The following is a 26,545-nucleotide window of genomic DNA, read 5'->3' as shown; positions in this document are numbered from 1 at the left end:
TTAGCTATCCAGTTGCTGGCAGTTTGCAGAGGGCGCCTAGCTGCCAGCCAATCAAAGGCGGCTTGGAGTCCCAAGAACTACATTTCCCAGAAGCATCTTGGGTTCTGCTTTGTTTTTCAGTACCTGAGGCCCCAAGACCGGTCCAGCTACTAAGCAGGAGGCGACTTTGCTGTACCTTATAGGCACACATGGTCCCTCCCCGACCGCTCTTGAACTGAAGAGGGGCGGCGCCCGCAGGGTGGCAGGTGCATAGGCGACTAGGGGTGCCCAGTGGTCCTGATCTGCTGCTGAATGTCTGTCCCCGAGAAGGAGGAGACGCTGCTGCCGCTCACGCAGAGATGGCCTCGGATGAGCAAGTTCCTACTGTCCGGCTGCGCCGCAACCGTGGCCGAGCTAGGTACCAGCCGCCCCCGCCTCGGTCTCCCCAGCGAGTGGCCGTGGCATCGCGCTGGGGGAGGGATGGGCGGGCAGCCCCGCTCCACACTGGAGCATCTTCAGAGGTTGCACCCTCGCAAGGATGTGGTCAGGTGCCCAGTAGGCCAGCTTCGGGAGAAGCATGGATTGGAGGTTTCCAGGGTTGTCTTCCCATCCCGAGGGATGATGTCTAACGCCTGAGTGAGTACTCTTGGGCTCTTCATGAGTCCTCATACCTCTTTAGGAAACGTTTCCCCTTTAGTGAGGATGACCTTTTTGGAATCATAATCCATTTGTTCCACATATATTTCATCATCTCTGGGATCGTCTTTTTTCATGGTTTATACCCTTATGCAGCCTCAGAATTTTTTTAAGATTCGAGTTGGGGGAGAGGGCACCTGGAGGATTGCAGTTATTAACCATTCCTCCTGAACACCTGTCTAAAGTCAGCCGGCCACCTCATATTGACCCTATATTGTTTACCTTACAGGAGGGACTCTGAGGAGTAATTTTTATAAAAATGGTAAATGCAAGGCAAGGTAGCTATTTAACTGGGTCATTAATACAGTCGATACCGTAGTGGGTCCTGGCTGTACAGTTGCAAAGACACCTGTGTGGCCTTCTTCCAGGCCAGTGGGGGCACGTTCAAAGAAAGACATTTACAACTGCTGCTTGTTGCAAGGGAAGCTATTTTTGTGTTTCGTAAGAACATCATAGAAAAAAAAACAGATCCATCTAAATGAGTCAAAAGAAATAATAACAAAAAATGAACAGACCACCTAGAGTGGATTATGGTACCTTGGCATGAGCTGATGGTATTTCGCCAGGGTTAGGGGTGGGGTGAGTTCAAACTGTGGTCTCTGTGAAGCAATTTCAGATTACCCTTACATTTTCTTGTCCATTAAAAAAAGAAAGAAAGGAGGATGCCTATAGTGTATTAGTCATTTGAAAATGTTAGTCTTCTTCTCCAGAGGTTTATTTCCCTTCAGTCTAGTGCAGCCAGCACTCTCCGTTGTTGGCCCTTCAGACTCTTTCCTTCTTGCTCTCCAGCCCATCTCTGTCTCTCTCCTCTCACAGCCAGCAGAGCATTTTTTTTAATCGTTCACTTTCTGAAATAAAGTTCACCAACTTTTACAGACATTGAAAGTCAGATGGCCGAGTGATAGATACATTAGCAGCTTGGCTCCTCACTGCAGCTCACTGGCCTGTCCAGGAGCACTCCTGGGAAAGGTGCTAGAAGACTAGGGATCAGAGGCTAGGGGACCAAAGTTCATTGTGAAGGGGCATACGCACCAGTTCAGCAGGAGAGCCGGAACTATGGAATAACCAGAATCAAAACAAAGCAAAAATATGTTTTTGGAAGCAGAATTTGTACATAGATAGAAGTTCCTACCTCTTTTTATTTTTATTTTTTTAGTTTTATGTGTCAATAAAACACTTCCTAAAGTATGTATATGCGAGACACACCCGCTTAGGGAAATTATTGTTACATACTAACTGTATAAAATCTAGTAGGAAATATGTAACACCCCCTCTACTCATCCCCCTCCATCTTAGAAAAGGTATTCATGGATTCAGGATCAGGTAGTCGTCACTGAAAATCTTATGTACTGTCAACGATGTTCATAAGCTCGTCTCCATACCCCCCTTAGAGTTATTTGGGAAACTGTATTGTGACATTTTAAATCTCATCTTCCTTATGTAGGTTGAGTAGCTAAAGTATGCTTTCAGATAAAAACGATCTGTTTCTAATTTGACATGTAAGCACATTTTTCTAATGAATAAAGTTGGGACTTACAAAGAACTCATGAATGCACTATGTGTAAAGCTTATCAATTCAGAAAATATAATTAAATATTTGCCTCACTTTGAAGAATGTTGAGCATTGCCACGTCCGTTTATGAAGACATTCTGGCTTCATTGCATCGTAAACATCAGTTCTGTGATTCGTTCGCATTGGAAAACCACTCATGACATCGTAGAATTCGGCTTCAAGTTTGTTCTAAATTAGTAGCAGAACTCAAACGATAGTGGCTGTGGTCAAGAAGACACAGCAAAATATGACTACTATAAGCTATTTCTCATTGGGAAAATTGAAGCGGATTTAATATTGAATGTTGTTATTGAAAAGAGATCAAGGATGGTCCTACTTTGTGGGATTATTTTGGTTTAGTTTTAATCTGGGGATGCTCTGGGATGCTCTTAGGCAGTGAGTCTTTGATTTGCCAAGACATGAGAATCTACTTTCTAAATTACCCATCTACTAATTCAGAATGCCTGGGAATGGGATAGAAAGTGTGTATTTTCTTAACAGATTCCCTGGCCGATTCTGCTATATTCTTACACTTCAGAATCTCCAAATCATGGGAGAATATTAATCCTATGATTTTAGAGGTTTTGTTTGTTTGTCTGAATGTTTTGGGTTTTTCCTCCCCTTCGTTTGTTTTTTATTTCATTAGCAACCTTTCCCCTCGATCTCACCAAAACCCGACTCCAGATGCAAGGAGAAGCTGCTGTTGCTAGGTTGGGAGATGGTGCAGCGGAATCTGCCCCTTATAGGGGCATGGTGCGCACAGCCCTAGGGATTGTCCAGGAGGAAGGCTTCCTAAAGTTGTGGCAAGGAGTGACGCCCGCCATTTACAGACACGTAGGTATTTATCTTGATTCTAACTGGTAAGTTTGCTATGAGTTCTGTATTCTTGCTTTTCTCTTCAGCTGTATTCAAAATCCAGCAAGGACATTTGTTTTATTCATTTTTCCCACTGATACAATAAATCAGTAGAAGAACATATTTCCAGTTGTTATTAAGGAGTTAGCGCCCTAAGTTTTGAGAATGCATACGGAAGCATTTAGATGGTCCAGGAGACCCTTGGTCAAGCTGGCCAGCCCGGCTAACTGGAGGTGGTGAGCCATAAATAAAGGGGAAAGTGTGGAGAAAGACAGCTGATGTGAGCCTCAGACCTCTGCACGTGCACACATGTGCATGCGCACCCACACACTGATACGGTTCTACACACGTGAGCGTATCTACACACCAACCACACCACACACATATACACATGGAGAAAAACAATAAACTGTCACCATATCTATAAAGCGCTTTAAGATAATTGAACAAAGTCAAACAAGTACTATCACTTAATCTTGATGGAAAGGAGTTAGAGTTGTTTCTACTTGGCTGTATGTTTGGATATTTTCTTCCCTGTAAGTTCTTTAATGGTATAAGACAGAGAAACATGAATAATTTACGTCATTTTTCCCTTACTTCAGAAACCACAAATACAGTAAAAAAAAATTGAAGTAGGTTTTAAATCCAAAGTTCTGAATGAGCTTTCAGGGAAATGTTTTCATGGTCTTTGAAGATTAAAACATATTGTCTTTGTCCTGTGCATCAGAGCCCAGCGAGGCTGATGTGACAACGAGCAGGAGCCTTGCCTTATCCAGCCGTGGCACTTTCCTAGGGTAGAGGGAGCACAAGTGAACTTACCTTTGCTCTGCTCCCAGGCTAATGACTTCTGCGGGTTATTAGTGGTGACATTTCAGAGAGAACCTTTCTAACCCTGCTCCCAGGGCGCCACTCACAGGAATGGGGGTCATTGACCTGTCGGCTTGTAGACAGGAGAACATGAAGTTGTTCCCAAGAGACACTGAGATAGCATGGCCTTCTGCCCCTCCACCCTCCACCTTCATGCTGTCTCCTTGGCCTAGAAAGCATCGGTTTTAATCATGTGCAAGCTTGCTGTTAATAGTCAATTCTTCACATGAGGAGGTTAGCATAGGATTTTTTTTAAAGAGTCAGATTATGCACAGAAACGTATACTGTTTTGTAATTTGTTATTTTTTTTATGAAATACCAAGTCAAACATCCTGAAAGTGTGGTATTTCATATTCAAGAACTCTCTTGAATGGGCATCATGTACTGATTTTAATGATGCCAGTTTCTACCTGTTCATCTTTGGACCCCATTATTGTTCTGTGTGTTGCCTCTTTCACGTGTGTTGGCCACTTCGTCATTCTCCAGTTAAGATCTTTCTCGGGTGCTTAAAGCCTGGAAGGGAAGAAATGTTAATGAATTCTCTAGTGCGGTTACATGTGGTTATTCAAAGAGAAGATCCTCTGCATGCCAAGCTCCCTACTTGCGTATTTGAGTTAAAGTCAGCACACAGAGCTATTTGGTGGGGTTCCTTTGCATTCTGTATTTCCTCCCCTTCCTGTGGTGATGCTCAAGATGGCCAGGACTGAAACAAGAAGACAGGAATAGCTCTTCTTCCCTAACCTTACTTCAAGCTCTAGCATTCAGAAGCTCTTCCAACCTTGAGCTTATATGAAGTTAGTTGTGTGTAGGTCAATAAATGGACTCATGGCTGGGCGATGGTGGCGCACGCCTTTAATCCCAGCACTCGGGAGGCAGAGGCAGGCGGATCTCTGTGAGTTCGAGACCAGCCTGGTCTACAGAGCTAGTTCCAGGGTAGGCTCCAAAGCCACAGAGAAACCCTGTCTCGAAAATAAATACATAAATAAATAAATAAATAAATAAATGGACTCATGTTTGGTGAATCAGTGTCTGTCAAAAGGAAAAATATAACCAGCACTGAGAACCCACCTGGAGAAGCCCTGAGGGGGAGATAGGAAGCCATTAATTGCTAGTGAATTTGATAGTTGCTATGTTAGAACATGCCATGTGGGCCAAGGATGCTGAGGTCAAAGAGCAGCTATCTGAAAAACATAGTGAACTGAGTCCTAAACGATGAAGAGGGGTAAACAAAGTCATGAAGGGAAGCTTCCTAGAGGGATCAGAGAAGAAGGAAGAATTCCTCCTTTGGAAGACTAATGAGTCCAGGTCACAGGTCCTCTTACTTCATTAGATACAAGACTGAATTTGTTTTCATCGTGTTTTATGCAGTGTATTCGGGAGGTCGGATGGTCACCTATGAGCATCTCCGGGAGGTTGTGTTTGGCAAAAGTGAAGATAAGCATTATCCCCTCTGGTAAGTTTTGCTTTGAAAACAATATGCTGTGACCACAAAGACTTTGATTTTACCAATTATATTTACATAAAATTATCCATTTGTACTAAAATTGCTTTTAGTAGCAGACTTAATAAATAATAGAAATCCTAATAAGTGAGAATTCTGTACAGACACAACAGAAATGCATATGTGAATTATTCATATTTATTTACTATTTTAATCTAAACGAATTTATGGTTGGGATAATACTCCAACCCTTAAGAGGTGAAGGCAGGAAGATAGTTTGAGACCAGTCTCTGCTATATGTGACCCTATCTCAAAATCAAATAACAATAACAATAATAATAATAATGACTTCTATTGGAACATCTTCTATCGGGACATCCTTTTTCAAAGGACATTGTCTTAATTAGCTTCCTGTTGTAGTGATAAAACACCATGATCAGAAGTAACGTGGAGAGCGAAGGGTTTGCTTCACTTAGAGTTCCAGGTAGCAGTCCATTACAGAGGGCCGTCAGAGCAGGAACTCAGTGCAGGAAGCAGGACCTGAAGCAGAGACCACAGAGGAATGCTGCTTACTGACTTGCTCCCTATGACTTGCTCAGCATACTTTCTTGAATAACTCAGCACCACCTGCTCAGGGATGGCACTGCCCACAGTGGGATATAGGCCCTCTCAGAACACCAGATATTAATCAAAAAATTCCCCTACAGACTTGCCTGTGAGCTAATCTGGTGGGGACATTTTCTCAATTGAGAATCCCTCTTCTGAAACAACTCTAGCTTGTGCCAAGTTGATAAAGAACTAGCCAGACATGACCTTCATTATAGCTAGTCTGTTTTAATGAATATAAAAGTAACGCATCAAATCATTGCATTATCATGTACTTTTGTAATTATAATCAAAAGACACCAGTTTCTTTCAGAAATGCTTTGGTAAATTCGAGGCATCACATAACTGATAAAGTCCTTTAAACCCTTCACATCTTAATGCATTTGCCCATGTGCCTTTTATTTAGATACCATTAATCCCAAAATTAAATTTCGGGATGGAAAAATACTCTCTTGGAAAACATCACCAAGAATAAACTACCATCTCTCTCTAGAAGCAAGCTAACATCATTAAATGCATGTTTGTTTCTTTTTTTTTTTTTTCTTCAGAGTCTGGCTTGTGTATTATTAGGAGTTTTTGAGTGGTTCAGTTTGTAAAGCCTGTGTCCAGGAAGTAAACCATGATTCCCATTTTTTGTATCAGTTCTACTGAATAGAGGCTGACAGTAAGGTCTACTGCTTCTGTGCTGGATGACTCTTGTTTTCAGACCGTGGGCTAGCACAGCCTCCCTTGGGAATCATGTAAAAAATTTTTTTTAAAGATTTTTATTTTATGTGTATGAATTTTGTTTACCTGCATGATTGATGGGCAGAGGCCAGAAGAGGGTATCAAATCCCCCGGAACTGTAGTTACAGGTGGTTGTGAGCTAAGTGGGTGATGGAGAATCAAACAAAAGTTGTAAGTGCTCCTAACCACCGTGCCATTGCTTCAACCCCCACATCACCTTTAAGTCAATATTTGTTTACTATCTTCTGACATCCTTTCTACACCTTACCACACCACCCACTTCTTCCCCCCCAGAACGTAACTACACAATGTAACTATTTCACAGCACGCTGAGCAGCGTGGACCTCATGTAAAATTTTTTAAAGAAGTACTCAGTAGTAGGAAGTAGATTCCTCAGTCCTATAAAGAACAGCAGGCTTCCCGCAGAAACTTCTTTTGTGCTCTTTGGACCCTTTTTATAACAGAAGGTAGACATTGTAATGAAGAAACACCCTTTGTCAGTTCTGCCAAACCATGTTTAGCAAATGGCTTTATAATCAGAGCTTTTCGTTCCCTGGAGTTTAGGTTGTCACTTAATTTTTTTTTTCTATTGTCCATTCTTTTTTTTTTTCATTTTTATATGTTTTTTCTTTCTTTTGTTTTTAGGTTGTAAATGTAGAAGTTTGGAAAAGAGCGTTAACAGTTGTGGGACTTGAACCCATACACTAATGTACTCCATTCCCAAGATGTAAGAATGACAAATGCCTTTCGTGTCCTTTAATCCAGATCCTCATTGTCCTGGGTGTTAGGTGCCTCTGGTTCTCTTGAGTCACTCACTTCTTTGGCTTCCTGGACGCTGCACTCTTTGACCCTTTGAACATCTCTTTGGCTCTCTTTTGTCTTCTTCCCTGGGCTACAAGCTGACTAAGGGCCAAGGCAAGGACCTAACCATAGTCATCAGTGTTTCTACAGGATGAGCCCCATGCCGTGAGGATGCGTGTTTAATCCCTGAATGTTGAGGAATCGTATTCTCTCTTCCCTGTATGCTGTGTGTTCGTGCATTCCTGTAGCCTTGAGTGCACGTACAGGCTGAGAACCGAATCAACGTGTACAGAGTTGACACCAATTTCCAGGTTGTCTCTGTGACTCAAGTTTGGTGCTACATTCTTTCATTTTGTTCATGCCAAAGATGAACATTTCCACCATGTCATTGCTTATTAGTAAGAACCACGATAGCAGGCCAATGAGATGGCTTGGTAGGATCAAGGCGCTTGCCAGGCTTGATGACCTGAGTTACTACCCTTGGGGATCTGATTGCCAAAAATTGTCCTCTGATTCTCTCTCTCTCTCTCTCTCTCTCTCTCTCTCTCTCTCTCACACACACACACACACACACACACACACACACACCCTCAAGACTCATAGTAGCTCCTCTGATTCTCTCTCTCTCTCTCTCTCTCTCTCTCTCTCTGTCCTCTGATCTCTCTCTCTCTCTCTCTCTCTCTCTCTCTCTCTCTCTCTCACACACACACACACACACACACACACACCCTCAAGACTCATAGTAGCTCCTCTGATTCTCTCTCTCTCTCTCTCTCTCTCTCTGTCCTCTGATTCTCTCTCTCTCTCTCTCTCTCTCTCTCTCTCACACACACACACACACACACACACCCTCAAGACTCATAGTAGCTCCTCTGATTCTCTCTCTCTCTCTCTCTCTCTCTCTCTCTCTCACACACACACACACACACACACACACACCCTCAAGACTCATAGTAGCTCCGTACAATCAGAATTCCTGTGGCCGCCTTTCAGCAGAGCCATGTGTGTTCTTCTTCCTTTTGAAAAGCTCTGGCTATGAAGAGATGGGCTTGCATCTTATTTTTGTCTCCTTACCGAGGAACATAGAGAAACTGCCTCACCTCTTCCACCTTCCACTCTCCTCACTACAGCAGCGATGCCTACCTTTGGATGAGATAATGTACAAATGCCTGTTGCTTTGAAATTTAAAATTTTTAGCCCAGCCATGAGAATTTTAGCCCAGTCTGCAGAGGCAGACGGATCTCTGTGAGTTCGAGGCCAGCCTGGTCTACAAAGCAAGTTCCAGGAAATGTAAAGAGTAGTTCACAGGGGCTGGAGAGAGGCTCCGCAGTTAAGAGCACTTCCTGTTCTTCCAGAGGACCAGACTTCCGTTCTTAACACCCTGATGGGCAGTTTCTAACCACCTGTAACTCCAGCTTCAAGGAATCTTCTTCTAGACCCCTCAGGCACCACAAACACACAGAGAGACAGAGAGAAACAGACAGAGACACAGAGAGAGATTAAAGAAAAATATTTTTAAAATAGTTCACCATAAATAATACACACTTGTACCATTAAAACAAAACAAAACAAAAAAAAAACACAAAAACCCATAGCTAGCACACAGGAAAAACTAAGGAAAGGGTGTGAAGAGACCCAGTTCCCAAAGGAGTATAAATGTTCATTACTCATGCAAAAAACAAGTAGCATCACTAATAAACGGAGAAAGTTATTTAAAGTCCCTTTAAAGTGCTGTGAAAATGTAGAACAATGGAGCCTTTTATGATATACACTGCCTACTAAAGCTTCTAACACGTGACTTGGGATGCGACGTTAATTGTCAGGCTTGAGTCCTGCTCACTGTTGGAGAGTAGAGGAGCTTGGTCGCAAGTGTCTTCAGAGAGAGGAATGCTGTCAGGTCCATCACGTGAAAACCAGCTCAGTCAAGGCTTGAAGTTGTGGTTCCCTGCCTTTTCCTCTCGGGCCGATTACATCTCTGCGGTTTTGTTACCCTGCAGCCAGATGCCAGGGGCAAAGAGGTAATGGGTCCAGGTGTCGGTGCCTCTGAAGCCATGTTTCTTTCCTCCGGATTCAGGTGGAAGGATTTCAGATTCGCCCTTTAGCGCCTTTTGCTTCCCGACCTACCCACCAGTCAACAGTCAGGCTCCTGCTTTTCTCTCCTTCGTCTGTTCTTCACTGCCTCTCTACCTTCTACCCAGGGCCTGTGCCAGTTCAGTGTGGTTCCCCAGTAAAATCTGTGAAATGAGGGGCCATTGAAGCCAGACAGCAAACCCACTGTCTCCTCTGCCCTCAGGAAATCGGTCATCGGAGGGATGATGGCTGGGGTCATCGGGCAGTTTCTGGCCAACCCCACCGACCTGGTGAAAGTCCAGATGCAGATGGAAGGAAAACGGAAGCTGGAAGGGAAGCCCTTGAGGTGAGTCAACCGGGAAACTCACTCTTCCTTCTCCTTTCTCGGTCACCTGTTTCTTGGACATTTAACTAATGCCTCATGTTTGTAATCTAACCTCTACTGAAGGAATTAACACCGATTCTTTCCTTTTGAAATTATGACTGTGAAGAGGTGTGTGAGCCCGGGTCTTGTGCGCCATGATGTGTGTGTGCTCTGTATCCGAGGGACTGTGTATAACTCTTTGCTCCTCCTCCTACTGAAAGACAGTTAGAGGAGACCCCTGTCCACATTGATGTAAAGCATTTGGACAGTCGGACATTGTCATTCGAGCCTGTAATCTTGGCACATGGAGGGCCGAGGCAGAATTGCTGAGAGTGTGAGGCCAACCTGGGGTACGTAGTGAACTCAAGGGTAGCCTGGTCTACAGGTGATACTGTGTTTCAAAAGGAAAGAAAGAGAAAGAATTTGGTCGCATGCCCTCTGTCCTGGTATGAGCCCTAACGTTGTCATCCTATGTCACCAATGTGGAGCGGCTTCCTAAAAATCACTTATCACACAGTCCGTCTGTCTTTTGGTATTTCAAGACAGGGTTTTTCTGTGTATCCCTGGCTGTTCTGGAACTTACTCTGTAGATCAGGCTGGCCTCGAACTCAAAGAGGATTGCCTGCCACTGCCTCCGAAATGGCCCAGGCCTGTGTCTTCATTTGGGGTTCCTGATAGTTAACACTACTGTCTCTAAACATCTTGATTCTCCCCCTGGAAAGAATGTAGCCAGGTCATGTTGCTAGATTCTTGTAGCCTGTTTCTCCTGGGAAAGGCGAGCTCTGCCAGACAGACCCCTTCCAGGAGAGAGGAAGGTGCAGGAGATCTGAGCTGAGTCTGAAGTGCACCTCCTGGGAACTGTCTCCAGCTGAGCTGAACTTTATGAGGAGGGCCAGTGCCTTCCTTGAGTGTTCACCATGGACCACTGCGCCCCTGCCCTCTCTAGCCTGCCCCGCAGTAGCCTGGGCCACCTGCAGCCTTAGAGTGGGTGGGCAGGGCTCCATAGCAGGCATAAAGACAACACTCTGACTTAGCGAGGGGTGGCACTGTCCCACTGTCCCAGGGCCCATCCCATCACTTTTCTGACAGCTTCAAATCTCAGAAAACCACTGCAGAAACCCAGGAGGACATGTGGTCATCTGTGTAATGGATTAATAAAAATTGCTGTTGATACCCTGCAGCCACAGGCAGCAGAAATGCTGCAGGTCCCCAAGTGGTGGCAGGCAGGGGGCAGCAGGTCCTGAGAGCAGCCAGTCCTAGGCAGGTACAACGCACGAGACCATGGTGCCAGTCTCTGAAGATGGCTGGTCCCTGGTGGCAAGGCGGCGAGCCATGTGGCAGTGAGAGGGAGAGACTAAGGCAACAAGCAGGAAGGAAGACCTGCCTGCCTCAGCTGATGGGGGAGGGAGTGGGTGTGGCTTGTCTCTTAAAGAGACAGAACAATCATTACATTCCCATCTCTTTTTTTATAATAAAAAGCAGGAGGTTAGGCACCACAGGTTAAAGGAATTGGGGAGGCGGATTCTCAAGACTTCTTCCTGCTTATTTGTGGGTGTCATCTTTGAGGGGAACCTGAGAAGGCTGGGTGCTGGCCACATCCTGGCATAGCTGGACTCTTTGCTCCTCTCCAGTGTTTGTGGTATGGAAATGTCAGGTGTCTCTTACACCTGTTTAAGGTATTGGCAGAACAGAGTTAAACTAAGGGGAAAAAATTTTAGGACCAGGGAATTGAAGGGGATATATCTGACCTGTTTTAGGTGGATCCTTCAATTCGGCTCCCTGGAACTCAAGAATTCTTTGGGTTTGTGAAAACTGAAGTTTTAGACATATACATTGTATAAACAGTAGCATATTTATATTCAGAATGACTGTGACAGATATTTTTGCACAATGAAAAGTATTTTTAAGACTACGGAAGGCACAGTGAGAGAGAAGTTTGATAACTTGTATTTGTCCTCACACCTTTATAACTTGTAGGTCTTGGATTTGTATTTTACTAAAATTTGTTTGGTGAGGTTATCCTTTTAAACTGACAAAACCTCTCAGCTGTCAAACTGCATCAGATATCTTTGAGAAGGATAAAATTTTACTTGAGTTATTTGATGTGGGAGTGTCATATATCAATCTGTTGATTTCATTGGTTAAGCAATAAAGAAACTGCTTTGGCCCTCATAGGTTAAAACATAGGTGGGTGGAGTAAACAGAACAGAATGCTGGGAGAAAGAAGCTGAGTCAGAGAGTCGCCATGATTCTCCCACTCCAGGCAGACACAGGTTAAGATCATTCCTGGTAAGCCAGCTCGTGGGCTACAGCAGATTATTAGAAATGGGCTAGGCCAGGTGTGAGAGCTAGCCTAGAAGAGGCTAGATAGAAATGGGCCAAGCGGTGTTTAAAAGAATACAGTTTCGGTATAATTTTTTCGGGGCATAAGCTAGAGATAGCCATGTGGGCGGCCGGGTGCCAGGGACGCAGCCCCGCTGCCCTTATTTCAACAGTTATTGATTAAAAAATGACAGAGAACTTACTTGGTTGACACCCAGAGCTACTCCTCAGGGTCTTCCATGGTTGCTGAAGGTCGCATTTGCCTTTTGCTATTTAGCGCAGGGCCTGCCAGGCTCCAGAAGCTCCTGTGGGCTGAGAAATCTGTAGGAAGACAAGCCTACCTTCTAACACTGCAGACAACTCTGTTTCAGCGCCACTGCGCTCTTATACATGAACGTAACAGAGAAAGCAAGGTTGTTTAAGTCAGAAAAACATGTACATACATGTCAGCAAGCACATACTAAATCTTAACAGAGCAGCCTTTTCCAGAACCTTCTGAGGACAGACCAGTTTAAACACAGTTACATGGCATGTACTATAGATGCTATCTGGGGAAGCACAGAAACAAGGCAGAAGGCCAGATCCAGATCCAGGTCACCCTGAGGACAACACTCAGCATATCCTTTCACCAGATTGGGCTCTATCGCTATGATCCAACAAGAATAGACATGCTTTATAAATTGAATGCAAATGTGTTGCAGGAAGCACGAAATCACACCTGAGAACAATCCAGGGAGCTGAATGCACCTGGGGTCAAAGGCAGAGCCTCTGCCTTTTTTTCCTGGAGCCTCTCTCAGGGCTCCACAAGGCATTGTTCATCATGCGCCATTCCTTTGCTTGTGTCCTCGCCCGATCAGCAGAAGGTGAAGTTTACACCCCGGCCGTCCATACACAGGAATACATAGACTAATATCTCTTTGTTATTTTCCTTAGATTCCGTGGAGTACATCATGCATTTGCAAAAATCTTGGCTGAAGGAGGAATTCGTGGGCTGTGGGCAGGCTGGGTGCCCAATATTCAACGAGCTGCGCTTGTGAACATGGGAGGTAACAAGCTTCTTGACTCTCTACAGCCGTAGTCAACCAGTTATGGGCACCAACGTCAGGGTGTGGAAGGCTTTGTTGTGCTTTTCAATCACAGGAATCAGCAACAGTAGCTGAGTGTTTATCCCGGAGCATTTTCACCTCCTTCAGTGATGTATAAAAAGGACCAAAGACAGAAAGCAATGTCCCCATAAGCATAAAAGGCCAAACTATCTGAGGCCTTCTGCCCAGTCTAGTCGGTCCCTTGAGATGAAACTGACGTGTGGAACTGCCTGACAGTCACTCTGCCCAGACGCCCAGGTCTCTCTCGCTGTGGCTCTGCCCTGAACAGCATGGCGTGCAGCCTAGGAATAAGAACATTCCCCCCCCCCCCCCCGCAATTCCCCTCTACTCCTTCCTTGCCTCTTATTTTTGATTTCTAGTTTCTTTTTTTAAATGCTATAACCATAAAGTTTCCATTGGACAGTTATACATCAGGGAAGAGAGTAAAGCTCTAGAAAAGAGTAAAACTCATTTTTTGGAAGGCTGAGTCAGGAGGCTGTGAGTTCAAGGCCAGGCTGAGTCATAAAATAATTTTTTTTTATTGTGTCAAAAAATTAAGACATATCAGCCAAATATTCCTATTTAGGATATGCTGCTGATATTATGGTGATATATTACTAGTCAAGCTACACTCACACTATCAGAGAAAACATGAGAGGGAGAACATGTTAAAGCCATGTGTTGACAAATACCTTTTTTGAGAAGCTAGATATAGCCTACCCTAGATTATTTTAAGTGTATATGCCCAGTTTTATAACTTAAAAATCTAGAGCCTATAAACATACATGGAAATGGCATTTCATAGCATCAAGAGGCCATCCCGCCACCAGACAGATGGTCCTGACATTGGTGATGTCTGTGCTTTAGACGTACAGTGGGTATGTCTGTGCCATGGGTACCGGTATGTCATCCATGTTTATTCTCCAAAATGAACCTGAAATCTTCACGAGAATTCGAGGACAGGAAAGATTCCAAGCGACAGCACACAGTAAAGTAGCAGCTTGCCTGTCTTGTTAAGAATACAGAATTTAGGGTGTAGAAATGAAAGATGTGTTCCTGTCATCCTAGGTTGTCATCTCTGGGGACAGTCATTTCATGTGTGTGCACAGCCGCCCTTGAATGTAGATGTCACAGCTACCAGCCTCTTCCATGTCCTGAAATCATCTTAAGCCAACCCCCCAATTACAATACCTGTTACTTCAGTATCTTTAGTAATCATTTAGGGTTTTGTGGCTGTGCAGAGACACCATGACAACAGCAACTCTTATAAAGGAAAACCTTTCATTGAGACTGGCTTACAGTTCACTTGTTTAGTTGATTATTGTCATCGCGGGGAAGCATGGCCACACGCAGTCAGACCTGGTGCTGGAGAAGGAGCTGAGAGTTCCACATCTTGATCCACATGCAACAGCAGAAGACTGTGTATCACACTGATCAAACTTGAGCTTATAAGACTGCTAAGTCCACCTCCACAGTGCCACACTTCCTCCATCTTCCTCCGAGGCCACACCTACTTCTATAAGGCTACACCTACTAGTGCCACTCCCTACACGCCAAACATACAGGCGCACGGGAGTCTATAGGAGCCATACACCACTGTAAGCTTCCAACAGGGCAAACCATCAGACCAACTCCCAGCTTGATCCCTGTCATAATCACTTAACTGAGCTCATCCCCACCCCCAAAGTTGTACACAGATCTATCCAGACAGGTTTCTCCAGTCACTGACCCAGCAAGCTATCAGTGTCCTTGTCACCTTCCTCTGGCCTCTCACTAGAAAACCAAGTGGAAATTTTGGAACATGACGTAGGAACTCACAGAACTTTCCAGGTGCTATCAGCTCCCTGCAGTTCATTGTGCCTGCTGGCAGGAGCACAGCAGAAAGCCCTGAGCTGAGAGACTACACCCCTGCATGCACAGAGCTGTTCCTCACCCCTGCAGGCGCTGAGCTGTTCGCCCCTGCAGGCACAGAGCTGGTCTTCACCCTTCCGCTTTCCGTCTTGCCCCTCTTGTGCTTAGTTCTCTTCTGTAAATCCCTTTAATACTCAGCTAAACTGTTGTCGTTCCTGACCCTCTCACAATCCCTCCCTGTACCTGATCACCTTGGATGTCCTTTTCAATATCTGTAGTTCTCTGAGGCCATCGCTGTCATTCTCTACAGGCTGAACCCCTGAAGGCAATAGCATGGTTTTTCTCGGCTTTTTCCCCCAATCTTTCATAGATAGGAATCATCAAATGTTTAGGGATTAATCCCAGTAACAGATCACCTAAATGTGGAAGGGATAAATCTGTTTTCTATGTCACTTCATGTATGTCTGCTCTGTCTCATTAGTAGCTAATGTTTTTCCCTCAGAAATCTTTGTGATTATAGTTCCTCAATTTGTCCCTTCAGGGTTTGCCTCAACTCTGTCCCAAGTTCCAGGTACTTTCCTTTGGCTGTCTCACTTTGAAGGTATCTCAATCAGACCTCTTAATCAAACTATTTCTTTCTCATTTTCCACTGTTGGTTATAACTGTCAGGGTGTTAATTCAGGTTCAGATAGACATATCTTAGTGTAATGAAAAACAGTAGTCCAGATCTGTTGGTTATAACTGTCAGGGTGTTAACTCGGGTTCAGATAAACATATCTTAGTCCAGGGCTGGAGAGATGGCTCAGCGGTTAAGAGCATTGCCTGTTCTTCCAAAGGTCCTGAGTTCAATTCCCAGCAACCACATGGTGGCTCACAACCATCTGAAATGAGATTTGATGCCCTCTTCTGGCCTGCAGGCAGACACACAGAATATTGTATACATAATAAATAAATAAATATTTTTTAAAAAAAAACATATCTTAGTCCAAAGACCAAACATTCCAGAGGGTAATGTATGTAGCTAGATACAGTGAGTGCCCATTCCTTCCTTTCTTCCTCTCCTACTGTTTGTAGCTCTGCTTAAAAACAAGAATGGTATCTTTCATTGTCACACAGTCCAGCCCCAAGCCCAGCATATTCTTGACCCCAAAGCCCCAAGCCCCAAGCCCCAAGCCCCAAGCCCAGCATATTCTTGACTGTTGAATGAGTGAAAATCCAACCCTTCTCCCTTTGCCAGACCTAACCACCTATGACACGGTAAAGCACTACCTGGTCCTGAACACCCCGCTGGAGGAGAACATTGCCACTCACGGCTTATCCAGGTAGGTGGCTCTTTCAACGCATTTGTTTTCTCTGTTTCCTTTTCTTTTTTAGGGCTTAATTTTATTTTTAATTATGTGCGTGCATTTGTGTCTGTTTGTGGACATCTGAGTGCAGGTGGCTCCTGAGGCCCAAGGAGTATATCGTGTCACCTGGAGCTGGAGGAACCACACACTGGGCCTCCACAAGAGCAGTGAGAGCTCTTAGCCCTCCGCCATCTCTCTAAACACATATGTGACCCTGTCCTGAATAGTTGACATAAATTCTACCTTTGGGGATCTTTTGGTCAAGAATGTCATCAGTCACCCTGAGAGAAGGACGATGCTATGTTTTTAAAGAGGCACATTCTTCAAGTTCGTTGCAGTTAGAATGTGGAAGATACAGATAAAACTCCACCATATTTCAGACTGAACTTGGCCAAGATTTGTACTTGATTTGCAGCTGTCCCAGGGGCAGTTTCTGATGGTGCAGCAGATATGTGTGGCCTTCTGGGCTAAGTGTGTGTGTCTGGATCTTGCAGTGGCCCTGCCCAGGGAGCTCACCAACAGGGAGAACTAGACAAGTGTGAAAACTATGAGCAGTAAATAAGGAGGGGGAAATGAGTTATAAGAAGCCTCAAAGGAATGGGGGGGGGGGGGGACTGATGACTGAGAGCAAGAACAAAGGAAAGGGACCCAGAGGACACGGAATCGGCTCTTCGATGGTCCTTCTCTTTGACACACAATTCCAGTTTCTCCAGTTGAAGGAATGACTTTTGGTGTCTGCTGTCCTTCACAGCACAGTGATTTGTTTCCTCTGGCTCGTGGTGTTTTTGCCAAAGACTGAAAAATCTCAAACCCTGTATGCTATTGAGATGACCCTAGATATGTGGAGTAATGTTAATATTCTCAAGTTGAAAATGGAGTTACATTCCTCTTTCCCTTCCTCCCGTTCTCCCTATTTCTCTCTGTGCATGTGTGTGTGTGAGAGAGAGAGAGAGTCTGTGTGTACCAAGAATATTCCTTTGTACATGAACCTCTGTCCTTGTAACACCTCATCCAGATCTGCCCTGACAGGTGACTCAGCCACCCCCAAGAGCCTTTCCCTGCCTGCCTGTCACTTGATTTACTGGTTCACATCTATCACGTTTGCCCACTTTGCTTTTCCCTGTCACTAGTCAGCATCTGAAGATAGCCATGTGTCTTGGTCTGTCCCTGAGTGGAGCATAGCCACCTCCAGAACAGGGGCTTCCTAACCATGGATTATGTAGTAGTAGTAGTAGTAGTAGTAGCAGTAAAGGTGTGGGGGGTATGGGGTGTGACTGTGTGGGTGGGGAGGGGGTATGGGGTGTGACTGTGGGTGGGGAGGGGGTATGGGGTGTGACTGTGGGTGGGAGGGGGTATCGGGTGTGATTTAGGTGGGGAGGGGGTATGGGGTGTGACTCTGTGGGTGGGGAGGGGTATGAGGGTATGACTGTGGGGGTGGGGGTGTGAGTGGAAGGGTGGGGGTGTCACTGTGTGTCGTGCATGTCTGTGCATGCCACAACATGCTTGTGGAGGTCAGAGGACACCTTACAGGAGTCAGCTTTCTCCTCTACTGGGCTGAAATCAGGACTCAGGTCATCAAGCTTGCCTGACAAGATCTTTCATTTCCCAAGCTGTCTCCAAGGGGAGACTCTTATCTCTCTTGTCCCCTCCTTGACAGGAAGCCTGGCACTGGGAGGTGCATACCTGTTGGCTGCTATGCTTTAAATATTTTCTGTCTCTTTACAGAATTAAACATTAATTTTAATCTCAAATAGTATTTTGCACTCTATTCTTTTTTCGATGTTAGGTGCTTTTTCTTAGAGTTTGGGAGCTATTTAAGTATTCTCTTTAACTTTCATTTCTTTGTGTCTACAGTTTGTGTTCGGGACTTGTAGCTTCTATTCTGGGGACCCCAGCTGATGTCATTAAGAGCCGAATAATGAACCAACCTCGAGACAAGCAGGGAAGGTAGATAAAGCCCTTAGTGCCCACATGCTGGAGTGTTGGCAGCAATCTTGGTGTTCCAAAAATGGTTTTTTATAGGTCTGTGCAACAGAGATGCTGTCCTGTGTTTTCCTGTTCCATGGGGCCGTTATTCACGTGAAATTGCCTTCTCTTTGTCTGATGCAAATATACTGAGCCTTTGGGGAATTGAGTGAACAATCATATTATTTAGACACAAAGTACCTACTGTGATGTTGTTTTCCAAGGTTTTGAAAGCTTCCTCTGCTGAGAATCTGCAGACTGACCACTCTGTCCTGAGCCTGTGCCTTTCAGGGAACAGAATGTGATGTAGTATAAAATCATGTTTTCTCTTTGGAAGAGGTCTGCTGGAATGAACTCAGAGAGGACCAAGGGGGTGATAGGAAAAAAAGAGTCAACAAGGAGATGCCTACACCCAAATGAAGATACCTATGTCAGTGGAGCACTGAGACTGTTTGTTCTAAACAAGCAGAAAGCATTTGGTTTACTATACCCTCCCTAGATGGCTTTATTTACACCTCTGTTTACACAGGAGGAAATGTGACACGGCTCTCCTTGTCCTTGCAGGGGACTTTTATATAAGTCGTCAACTGACTGCTTGATTCAGGCTGTCCAAGGGGAAGGCTTCCTGAGCCTGTATAAAGGCTTTCTACCGTCCTGGCTGAGAATGGTAAAGATGCTGTCTTGTTTTATCCTTTATTGTTGTTTTCTTTGTATTTAAATTACTTGTATTTTACAGATATTTTCCATTTTCTCTTCTGGTGTATAGCTTGGCCCTGCCTTCACAACAGGCCCATCCATCCTTGCCTTTTAAAATATTTTTTAGGTTTTGTTTCCTCCTCTTCTTAGAATCATGTTTCCTTTCTTGACAGACAACGGCTAAATGAATGGGTCAACATTTATTAATAAACAGGTTGATAATCTGTTATGAAAGTAGATAAAGACATACTATTTACTATTTAGCTATTTACTGTGTGTGTCTTCTTATCTAAAATATCCTGGTCTGGAGTGGATGTACAGATTCCAGAATGGAGTTCTTCTGAGGAAATTTTGCTGCTTCAGAACTTGTTATTTTGATGACAGAGTTTTCCAGGTGTTATCAGAGACCCTGCTTTAGGAGAAAGCGCTATGCCAATACTCCTGTCATTGACTGCAGTGCAGTGAGACACAGCGTTAGGTAGAGTTAGTGATGCAGAAATAGAATTAAATGCAAAGAACTATTGTAAGTACTTAACAGTATTGGAAAATGTGGTGGCATTATGGGATTAGAAACTCAAAGAGTCAAAATCAGCATAATATAATAAGACATAATAAGACATAAATAACTGTTTACCCCTGCTTGAATGCATGTCATGTAGTAAGGACTTAGTCTTGAATGAGAAACTATAAATGGTGAGTTCACAGTTCACAGGAGGAATTGCTAGTTCTGTGGAGCCACACAGTGAATAGGTACAGCTTGCACGGGGAATTGAGAAGGCATCCCTAGAAGAGACCTTTGACCTGAGATTTAAAAAGTGAATAAGGCTTGATCCTGCAAAATGGCAAGAAAACATTCTTTGGAAAGGGCTGGGGTAGACTGAGATCCTGAGGGCAGGAAGGCCAAGATAGAGAAACTGAGGAGGCAGGCAAAGGGCAAGGCAGAGAGGCAGAAAGAAGCTGGGGAGGGCCTGCTGAACTGTGCACACTGGGGTAGGCTGAAGCTTAGCCACTTGAGATGATTCTGTCTTCCCTGAGTTGAGAAAAGGCCTGGGGTGACGGCGGAGGCGTGGTGGTGGAGCAGACTGATGTTGGGCGGTGAGGGAAGAGGACGCCTTTTAATAGGTATTTGGGGCATAGACGCCTGATCGGATGAGGACAGCAGAATGACCAGAGAAGACCAGAAAAAATAGGCTCTGGGCTACCGGAGCTGACAACAGTTTGTGCAAATGGACATCATTTGCAGGGCAAGAAAACTGTAGCTGCAAAAAAACTTAATTTTTGACACAATAGTTTTGAAGTGCCTGTAGGACATATGGATAGATGAACAGAAGATTACCCTAATATCAGATCAACATCAGAAGCTTAGATGCAGATGGGATGGAGATGCAGGGAGTGTCAGAAATGTCTGCTCCCAGGTGGCAACTGGGAATATGTGCTGTCTGTCACCATGGGATAGCAGCTGGTTATTAAGAAGAAATTAACAGCAGAAGCTCTTAGCAGTGTCTGACATAAATATGCCAGTCAGCCTTTGTTTGCTATAACAGAATACCCAATACCAGACAAAACAACCTGAAAAAGAGAGGAGTTCATTTGCTCTCACTGTTTCAGAGGGTTCAGTCTGTGGTCAGCTGACCCATTGCTCCTGTGGGCTAGTGAGGCAGGCCATCCTGGCAGGAGCATGTGGCAGAGCAAAGTAGAGAGATGTCTACAGGAAGGGGCCAGGGACAGGTGGATCCTTCAGACTCCCCGTACACCCCCTGTCCGGGGTTGACGAGATGGATCAGTGGGTAAAGTGTGAAGCAGAGTTTGGATCCCCAGCGCTTGTGTAAAAAGCCAGTGCAGTGGTGTTTGCACCCATAACCCAAGCACCGGGGGGTGCGAGCAGATATACCTCACCGACTCCCTGGCTGGTGGAAATGGTGAGCTCCAGGTCTCATTGAGAGACTATGTCTCAATAAGTTAGAGAAGCAACTGCGGGAGATACCCAGCATTGACTCTGGCCTCTCACACACAGTCCACTGCTGAGCACACCTGCACACATGTGCACACACATACGTACAGCACACACACACACACACACACACACACACACACACACATGACAACCCTGGTGATCTACTTTCTCCTACCAAGCCTTCCCTTCTAATGAATGAATTAACTGTCTACTGATGGGGCCAGTGCCTCTCATGATCCCATCATCTTACACTATAGATTCAGACCATGCTACAAAAGTGTACTAGAACTAATAAACAACAAAGCCCCACCTTATTTTGGTGGTCTTGATTAGCCTAAAATCATTTTAAAATGGAATATTTCTTACTGAAACTATAGGGTTTTTTTTTTAATTGGGCTTATACAAAAAAGGAGCTGTTAGAGGCACTGGCCGCACTCAAGAATAAGACAATCCTTTTCAGTAAGTGGTTAAATGTTATAAAAGTGGTGAGCACCAGCGAATCACTTGGTGCATCTTCAGCACTGTCCTCCTTATAACCGTGGCTCAGCCCATTGAGTTCCCCCAGCTATCTACGCTGTGAGCTGTCATCATGTCCCTCTTTCATAGAGGAGGAAATAAGGGCAGAGCATCTGCATGACGTGACCAAGTTAGGTCATTAGCTAGTATTTCTTAGCATCAGCCCCAGGCAGTGTGATGTTGGAGGACACCTTTCTAAGGCACTTGTGTCTGTTAGCGGCGTGAACAATACTGAGTGGGAATATGGGCAGTGCAGAAAGCGTGGCTGTAACGGTTAGCTGTCTGAGGGCCACCAAAGGCTGCAAGGAGTTGCCATTTGTTCTGGTCTGTGATGCTTCTGTAGGCATTTGTCAAATGACAGAAGAGGGAGTAATGTGTGGAGGTAGAGGTGACGCAGGCATTTCTTAAAGCACCTACTATGTGCCAAGTGCTTCACGCACAGGAATCATTTCTAAATTTGCACAAGAATACAGTAAGGCAGGTGCCATCATTCACATTTCCAGGTGAGAAAACCATATCTCAGTGTGTAAGAGATTTTCTCAAGATCATACAGCTGTGGCAGAGCAGAATTGCCTCCCAGATGTTTTTGACTCTGACTCCCTTCTCCTTACTGGTTCAGTGTGCTGAGTTCCTTAAGATCCTTTAATTAGCTGATAGAAATCTTAAAAGACTATAAAGAAATGGGGGCCGGAGAGATGGCTTCATGGCTAAGTGCTTGCAACATAAGTGTGCAGTCCCAACTTCAGATCCTAGAACCCATGTAAATGTTATCTGTGTGATGGCCCACTGGAATTCCAGCCTCTGAAGGCAGAGGTGGGGATTCTCGGATCAAGTGGGCTAGCCAGACTAGCCATATGGGTGAGCTCTGGGTTTGATTGAGAGACCCTACCTCACTGAATAAGGCAGAAGAGCACCTGAGGATGATTCCTGATAGCAATCTTGGGTGCCTCCCACATGCATACCTATAAACACACCCACCCCCCCCACACACCCACACCCACACACACACACAAACATGTTCATCGCACACAGACAGAAAACTAGAAAGTAGGGGTGTGTAAACATGAAGGACTGGTACCAAAGAAAGGCTCCCTACCCAACAAGCATCACCAGGGTGCTTGTTATTATTACCCTGCGGGTTGTTGCTGTGCGTGTTTGAACCCAGACATCTGCACCTTCAAGTACCCAGCTGACTTCCCTAATGCTTATGATGAGGTCAGAATAGCTGGTGTATTGATGCCACACACCGCATTTGGTAAATCATACAAGTAACTGCTGCCTCCGGGCCAGCGTGCTCTTCATAAACTCAAGCCCAGGTTAGCATTGGGAGGTCACCTGCCAAGCATCATAGCGGGAGGAGCTTATTTGCAAGTTTAAGATTTGAGACTATCAAGCAAAGAGAGCTTTTGAGTATAGAGCTCTGCAGAAACAGGAATGGGTAAGGACTTCAGCGGTCCCAGGATAAACCCGAGGCAACAACACAGCACCATATGCAGTTGGATTATTGACATAACCGTGCTGGTGGGGAGCTCAGTAAGTACAGACAACATGGGTGCACAGAGACTCAATCAGTTCCACCCATTAGCTCCCCACAGATGTTGGCTATACCATCTCTCTCTGAACTCATTCAGTAGCTCCCCTAAACCCTGCCACAGTCCCTTCCCCCAGACAGAGGAGGCTTCACCCAGCCCCTGCCGTTTTGAACCTGTACTGTTGCATTCATATGAGAAGCAAAGCTGACAACCACACCATTAGAGACAGCCGCAGGGTTCTTCTTAACCAGGATCCCTGCCTCCTTGGTCTCTGCAGTCGCCTCTGACGGCTCGGGAATATGATACATTCACAGCTTTGTGGTTGTGATGTCAGCTATTCCTGTGCAGATCAGCTAATTGCTACTGAGTAAGTCCTCAGTCTGCCGATCTAACATGTTTAGAATTCCCACATGCAGGCATATGCATTCCTTTACAAACACATTTAGCAAATACTGTCTAGATTCTAACTGCTTAACTGCTATGGAATGGAAACTATCTCTAGGCACTGATGAGAACCAAATTAGAGAGGTCTTCGATCCAAGCACCAGCCCATTCTCTGAGAATCCCTCCTTGCTAGTATCTGTGCCTCCTTTCAGTCCACACCTTCCCTGGTTCCTGTGGGTGTGGTCATTGAGATTAACATCAAGCCATTCTGAGCCCAGAGCTCCTTTTTCTATGTAGCGCAAACTCGGTTGTGCAGATTGCAAGACATCTGGGACTAAGATTTTTATGACGCAGCCCTTAAAGGCTGGTCTTTGTCTTCCTCACTTCCTGAATGTCTAATTGGAGAACTGCTTAGTACAGAAGTCAAGATGCCCCCTGTTGTAGCCTTGTAGCCTGAACCAGTCAGTAGAAAGAACCCTGTGGTCTGATTCCACACCATGTCAGTGGGCAGTGGACTGTAAGCCTCAGCATTCTCATCTGTAAAATGGGGATAAGGTCTCTTTTTTTTTTTTTCCTATTGCAAGTTGTTTTTAGGGAAATCTGTAATCAATATGACATGAAAATGCTGTGTAAGTTTCAAGGTAATTTCCAAAGGTAAAAAGCAAGATATTTGTGGGGGTTTTGTTTTGCCTTTTTAACAAGTGGATTGAAAATGACTCTGTCATTAAAAGATGTTTGTGGGATATGTAGAATATTTAAAATGGCTTTGAAATGTGCACTAACCTCTTTGGTTAATCTTTCAGACCCCTTGGTCAATGGTGTTCTGGCTCACGTATGAAAAAATCAGAGAGATGAGCGGAGTCAGTCCGTTTTAAGCCCTTAAAGCCAGAGTGCTCCTCATTGCCGAACAAGGGCATCTGCAACACGCGCCCCTATTATTTCTACCTCTTTAGGAAGGTTCTTTACTCTACAGAGACTGCGATTTACAGGGGGCAGCACTTTCTCTTTCTATGGAAACCAGAGTTCTCTTTGACTCCACTCAGATATTTATCTAAGAGGGATCTGTCTGGTCCCAATCTCTCAAGACCAACCACTGAGACCCAGCTCGGCGTTTCCTAAAGAATGGAACCTGGACCACTTTGACCTTGGACCCGAAGGTTTAAGACTTTGAGCTGCTGATCCCAGCAAAAGTGTCTGCCTAGAGGAGGCCCAGAGGGAGCCAGCCCCTCAGACCTGGATAGACGGCAGCGACGTGAAAGACTGCGTAGTGCTTAGGAAACACATTTAACCTGTGCGCCAGTATCTCTTATTGCGGCGTGACAACTCTCTTTTCTGTTACTAGAGCACACATCGTGAACCACAGGCGGAGAAGGAAAACACAAGCATAAACATGTTGAGTTCCCAGTGCTGAGAAAAGCTGCTCTACCCTCTGGCGAGAAGGATGGAAAGCTAAAAGAGGGAACCTGAAGTGATGTTCTGATTGCAAGGGCAGAGGCTGGTTGCTGGTAGGGCCCACCTTTCCGGGTGTGCTTTCCGGCTGTCACTCCCCCACACACGCTAGAGCCGGGTACTTACCCTGACAGTGAGAGCAGAGCATTTGCCACGTGTAGCATACTCCACGACAACTCGCGTTTGTCAGTAACTCTGAGGATCGTCACAAATGGAAACAACAACACATCTGACTGAGATTCAGCTCTCGGGGTCGTCGTAGGAAGCACCTCATAACGTCATCAGCTCTTCCTGGGTGTTTTCGAAGCAAGAGTGACATGAAATTAGTTTACTCTGATGTGGCTTTTTCTGTACCTGTCCCCTCTATCACAGAGAGGAAGAGAGACAGTTCAGATGCCGTCCTAGAACTTTCAGAAGCCCAAGGATTAGTCGTTTTGAATCTTAAATTCTTGCATAAGATGTGACAAGCGTGTACCATCTGCAGGTCATGCTAATCTCTCAGTCTTCGCATCTGGTCCTTTGCTTGTTTTAGAACAGTTGTTCCAGATTCACCTGCGCACACCTGCTCCCCCAGCCTCAGACATAGGGCATTTTAGGATGGATGGCTACAGCTAGGGGTAGAGACTGGAGATGGTACTAGGAAAACCCCAACCGCTCAGGCCCAAGGTAGACCTCAGAGCCAACCGGTAGATGTCACGATGGACATAGATGCTGTCGTCAGCATGACTGTGTGGGTGGATAACCACTGCCATTTTAAAGGAGGAAGCACACTTCTATAGACCTTTCAATGTGTGTAACCATCTCACTTTTTTTATTTGCAGAAGGCAGAGATCAATCTCTTTACGTCCTCGGGTTGCCTACCTTTCCATTGTACTCGTCAATCTGTAATTGAGTTGCTAAATATATATAGCCTCTATTATACTATATTATGTGCTTAAGTCCCCAAGTATTCTGCTCCACAGCCTGAATCACTTTGGGGAAAATTTGGTTTTCCTATGTTTTGTAATGTTTATGACTAAGTAAAGATGGAATTAAATAATTATATGCAAACTGAACTATTAAAAATTGGCTTAGCTTTATTCTTTTGGGGTCTTGGGACTGAAACGCCACTATGCACTGACACGTTCTTTGGCACTTTCGGAATCCACTCAAATTCTTGAAACTATCCTTCGAGATCATCTGATTGAACAAACTCCGTCAATTTACAAGTTTGGAAACTGAAGCCCAGAGAAAGGAGGTTGCTTTAGCTGCAAAGTGCAAAGGTCCTGATTATTACGGGTATTCCAATGGACCATCTCTACACTAACTAGGTACCCAAGCAACTTGCACCAGCCCCATGGCAACCCTCAGATTCTTGAGTCATCCCTGGGCTTTTGTTTTGTGTTTTATGTTGCTGTTGTTTTGTCTCATGCCTGCAGCATGAAGTTCAGGATTAGGTGAACTTGAACACTAAGCCTCTGCATCCTCCTGCCGCTGGTGTCTCTCACT

The 26,545-nt window shown here is 44.9% G+C and overlaps 1 protein-coding gene across 3 annotated transcripts; it reads left to right on the top strand.

Moving 5' to 3' along the window:
- Positions 1-131: 131 nt before the first annotated feature.
- Positions 132-26,115, top strand: Slc25a27 (solute carrier family 25 member 27). Of its 3 annotated transcripts, none has more exons than XM_041656512.1 (9): positions 132-397; positions 2,874-3,065; positions 5,318-5,402; positions 9,817-9,939; positions 13,213-13,325; positions 16,453-16,537; positions 18,416-18,508; positions 19,091-19,193; positions 24,951-26,115. In XM_041656512.1, exons 1-9 carry the CDS (start codon positions 292-294, stop codon positions 25,017-25,019), a joined length of 969 nt encoding a protein of 322 aa, XP_041512446.1. In that variant the 5' UTR covers positions 132-291; the 3' UTR covers positions 25,020-26,115. The 3 variants fall into 3 exon arrangements, with proteins under 3 accessions (XP_041512446.1, XP_041512445.1, XP_041512447.1); XM_041656511.1 differs by having other exon boundaries at positions 24,412-26,115; XM_041656513.1 differs by having other exon boundaries at positions 279-397; positions 2,912-3,065; positions 24,412-26,115.
- The last annotated feature ends 430 nt before the right edge of the window (positions 26,116-26,545 follow it).

Source organism: Microtus oregoni, unplaced genomic scaffold, assembly GCF_018167655.1.
Source record: "Microtus oregoni isolate MIOR12 unplaced genomic scaffold, Mior012 000007F_ref0000211, whole genome shotgun sequence".
NCBI lineage: Eukaryota > Metazoa > Chordata > Mammalia > Rodentia > Cricetidae > Microtus > Microtus oregoni.
Note: the sequence above shows the minus strand (reverse complement) of the source record. Positions and strands in the feature narration are given on the sequence as shown.

What these genes read in the sequence shown, in the direction of transcription:
- Slc25a27 (XM_041656511.1), top strand. Translation starts at nt 292, where the DNA reads ATGTCTGTCCCCGAGAAGGAGGAGACGCTGCTGCCGCTCACGCAGAGA. An exon ending in GATAAGCATTATCCCCTCTG is followed by an intron (nt 5,403 to 9,816) that starts GTAAGTTTTGCT and finishes CTCTGCCCTCAG; the next exon opens with GAAATCGGTCATCGGAGGGA. An exon ending in GCCACTCACGGCTTATCCAG is followed by an intron (nt 16,538 to 18,415) that starts GTAGGTGGCTCT and finishes TTGTGTCTACAG; the next exon opens with TTTGTGTTCGGGACTTGTAG.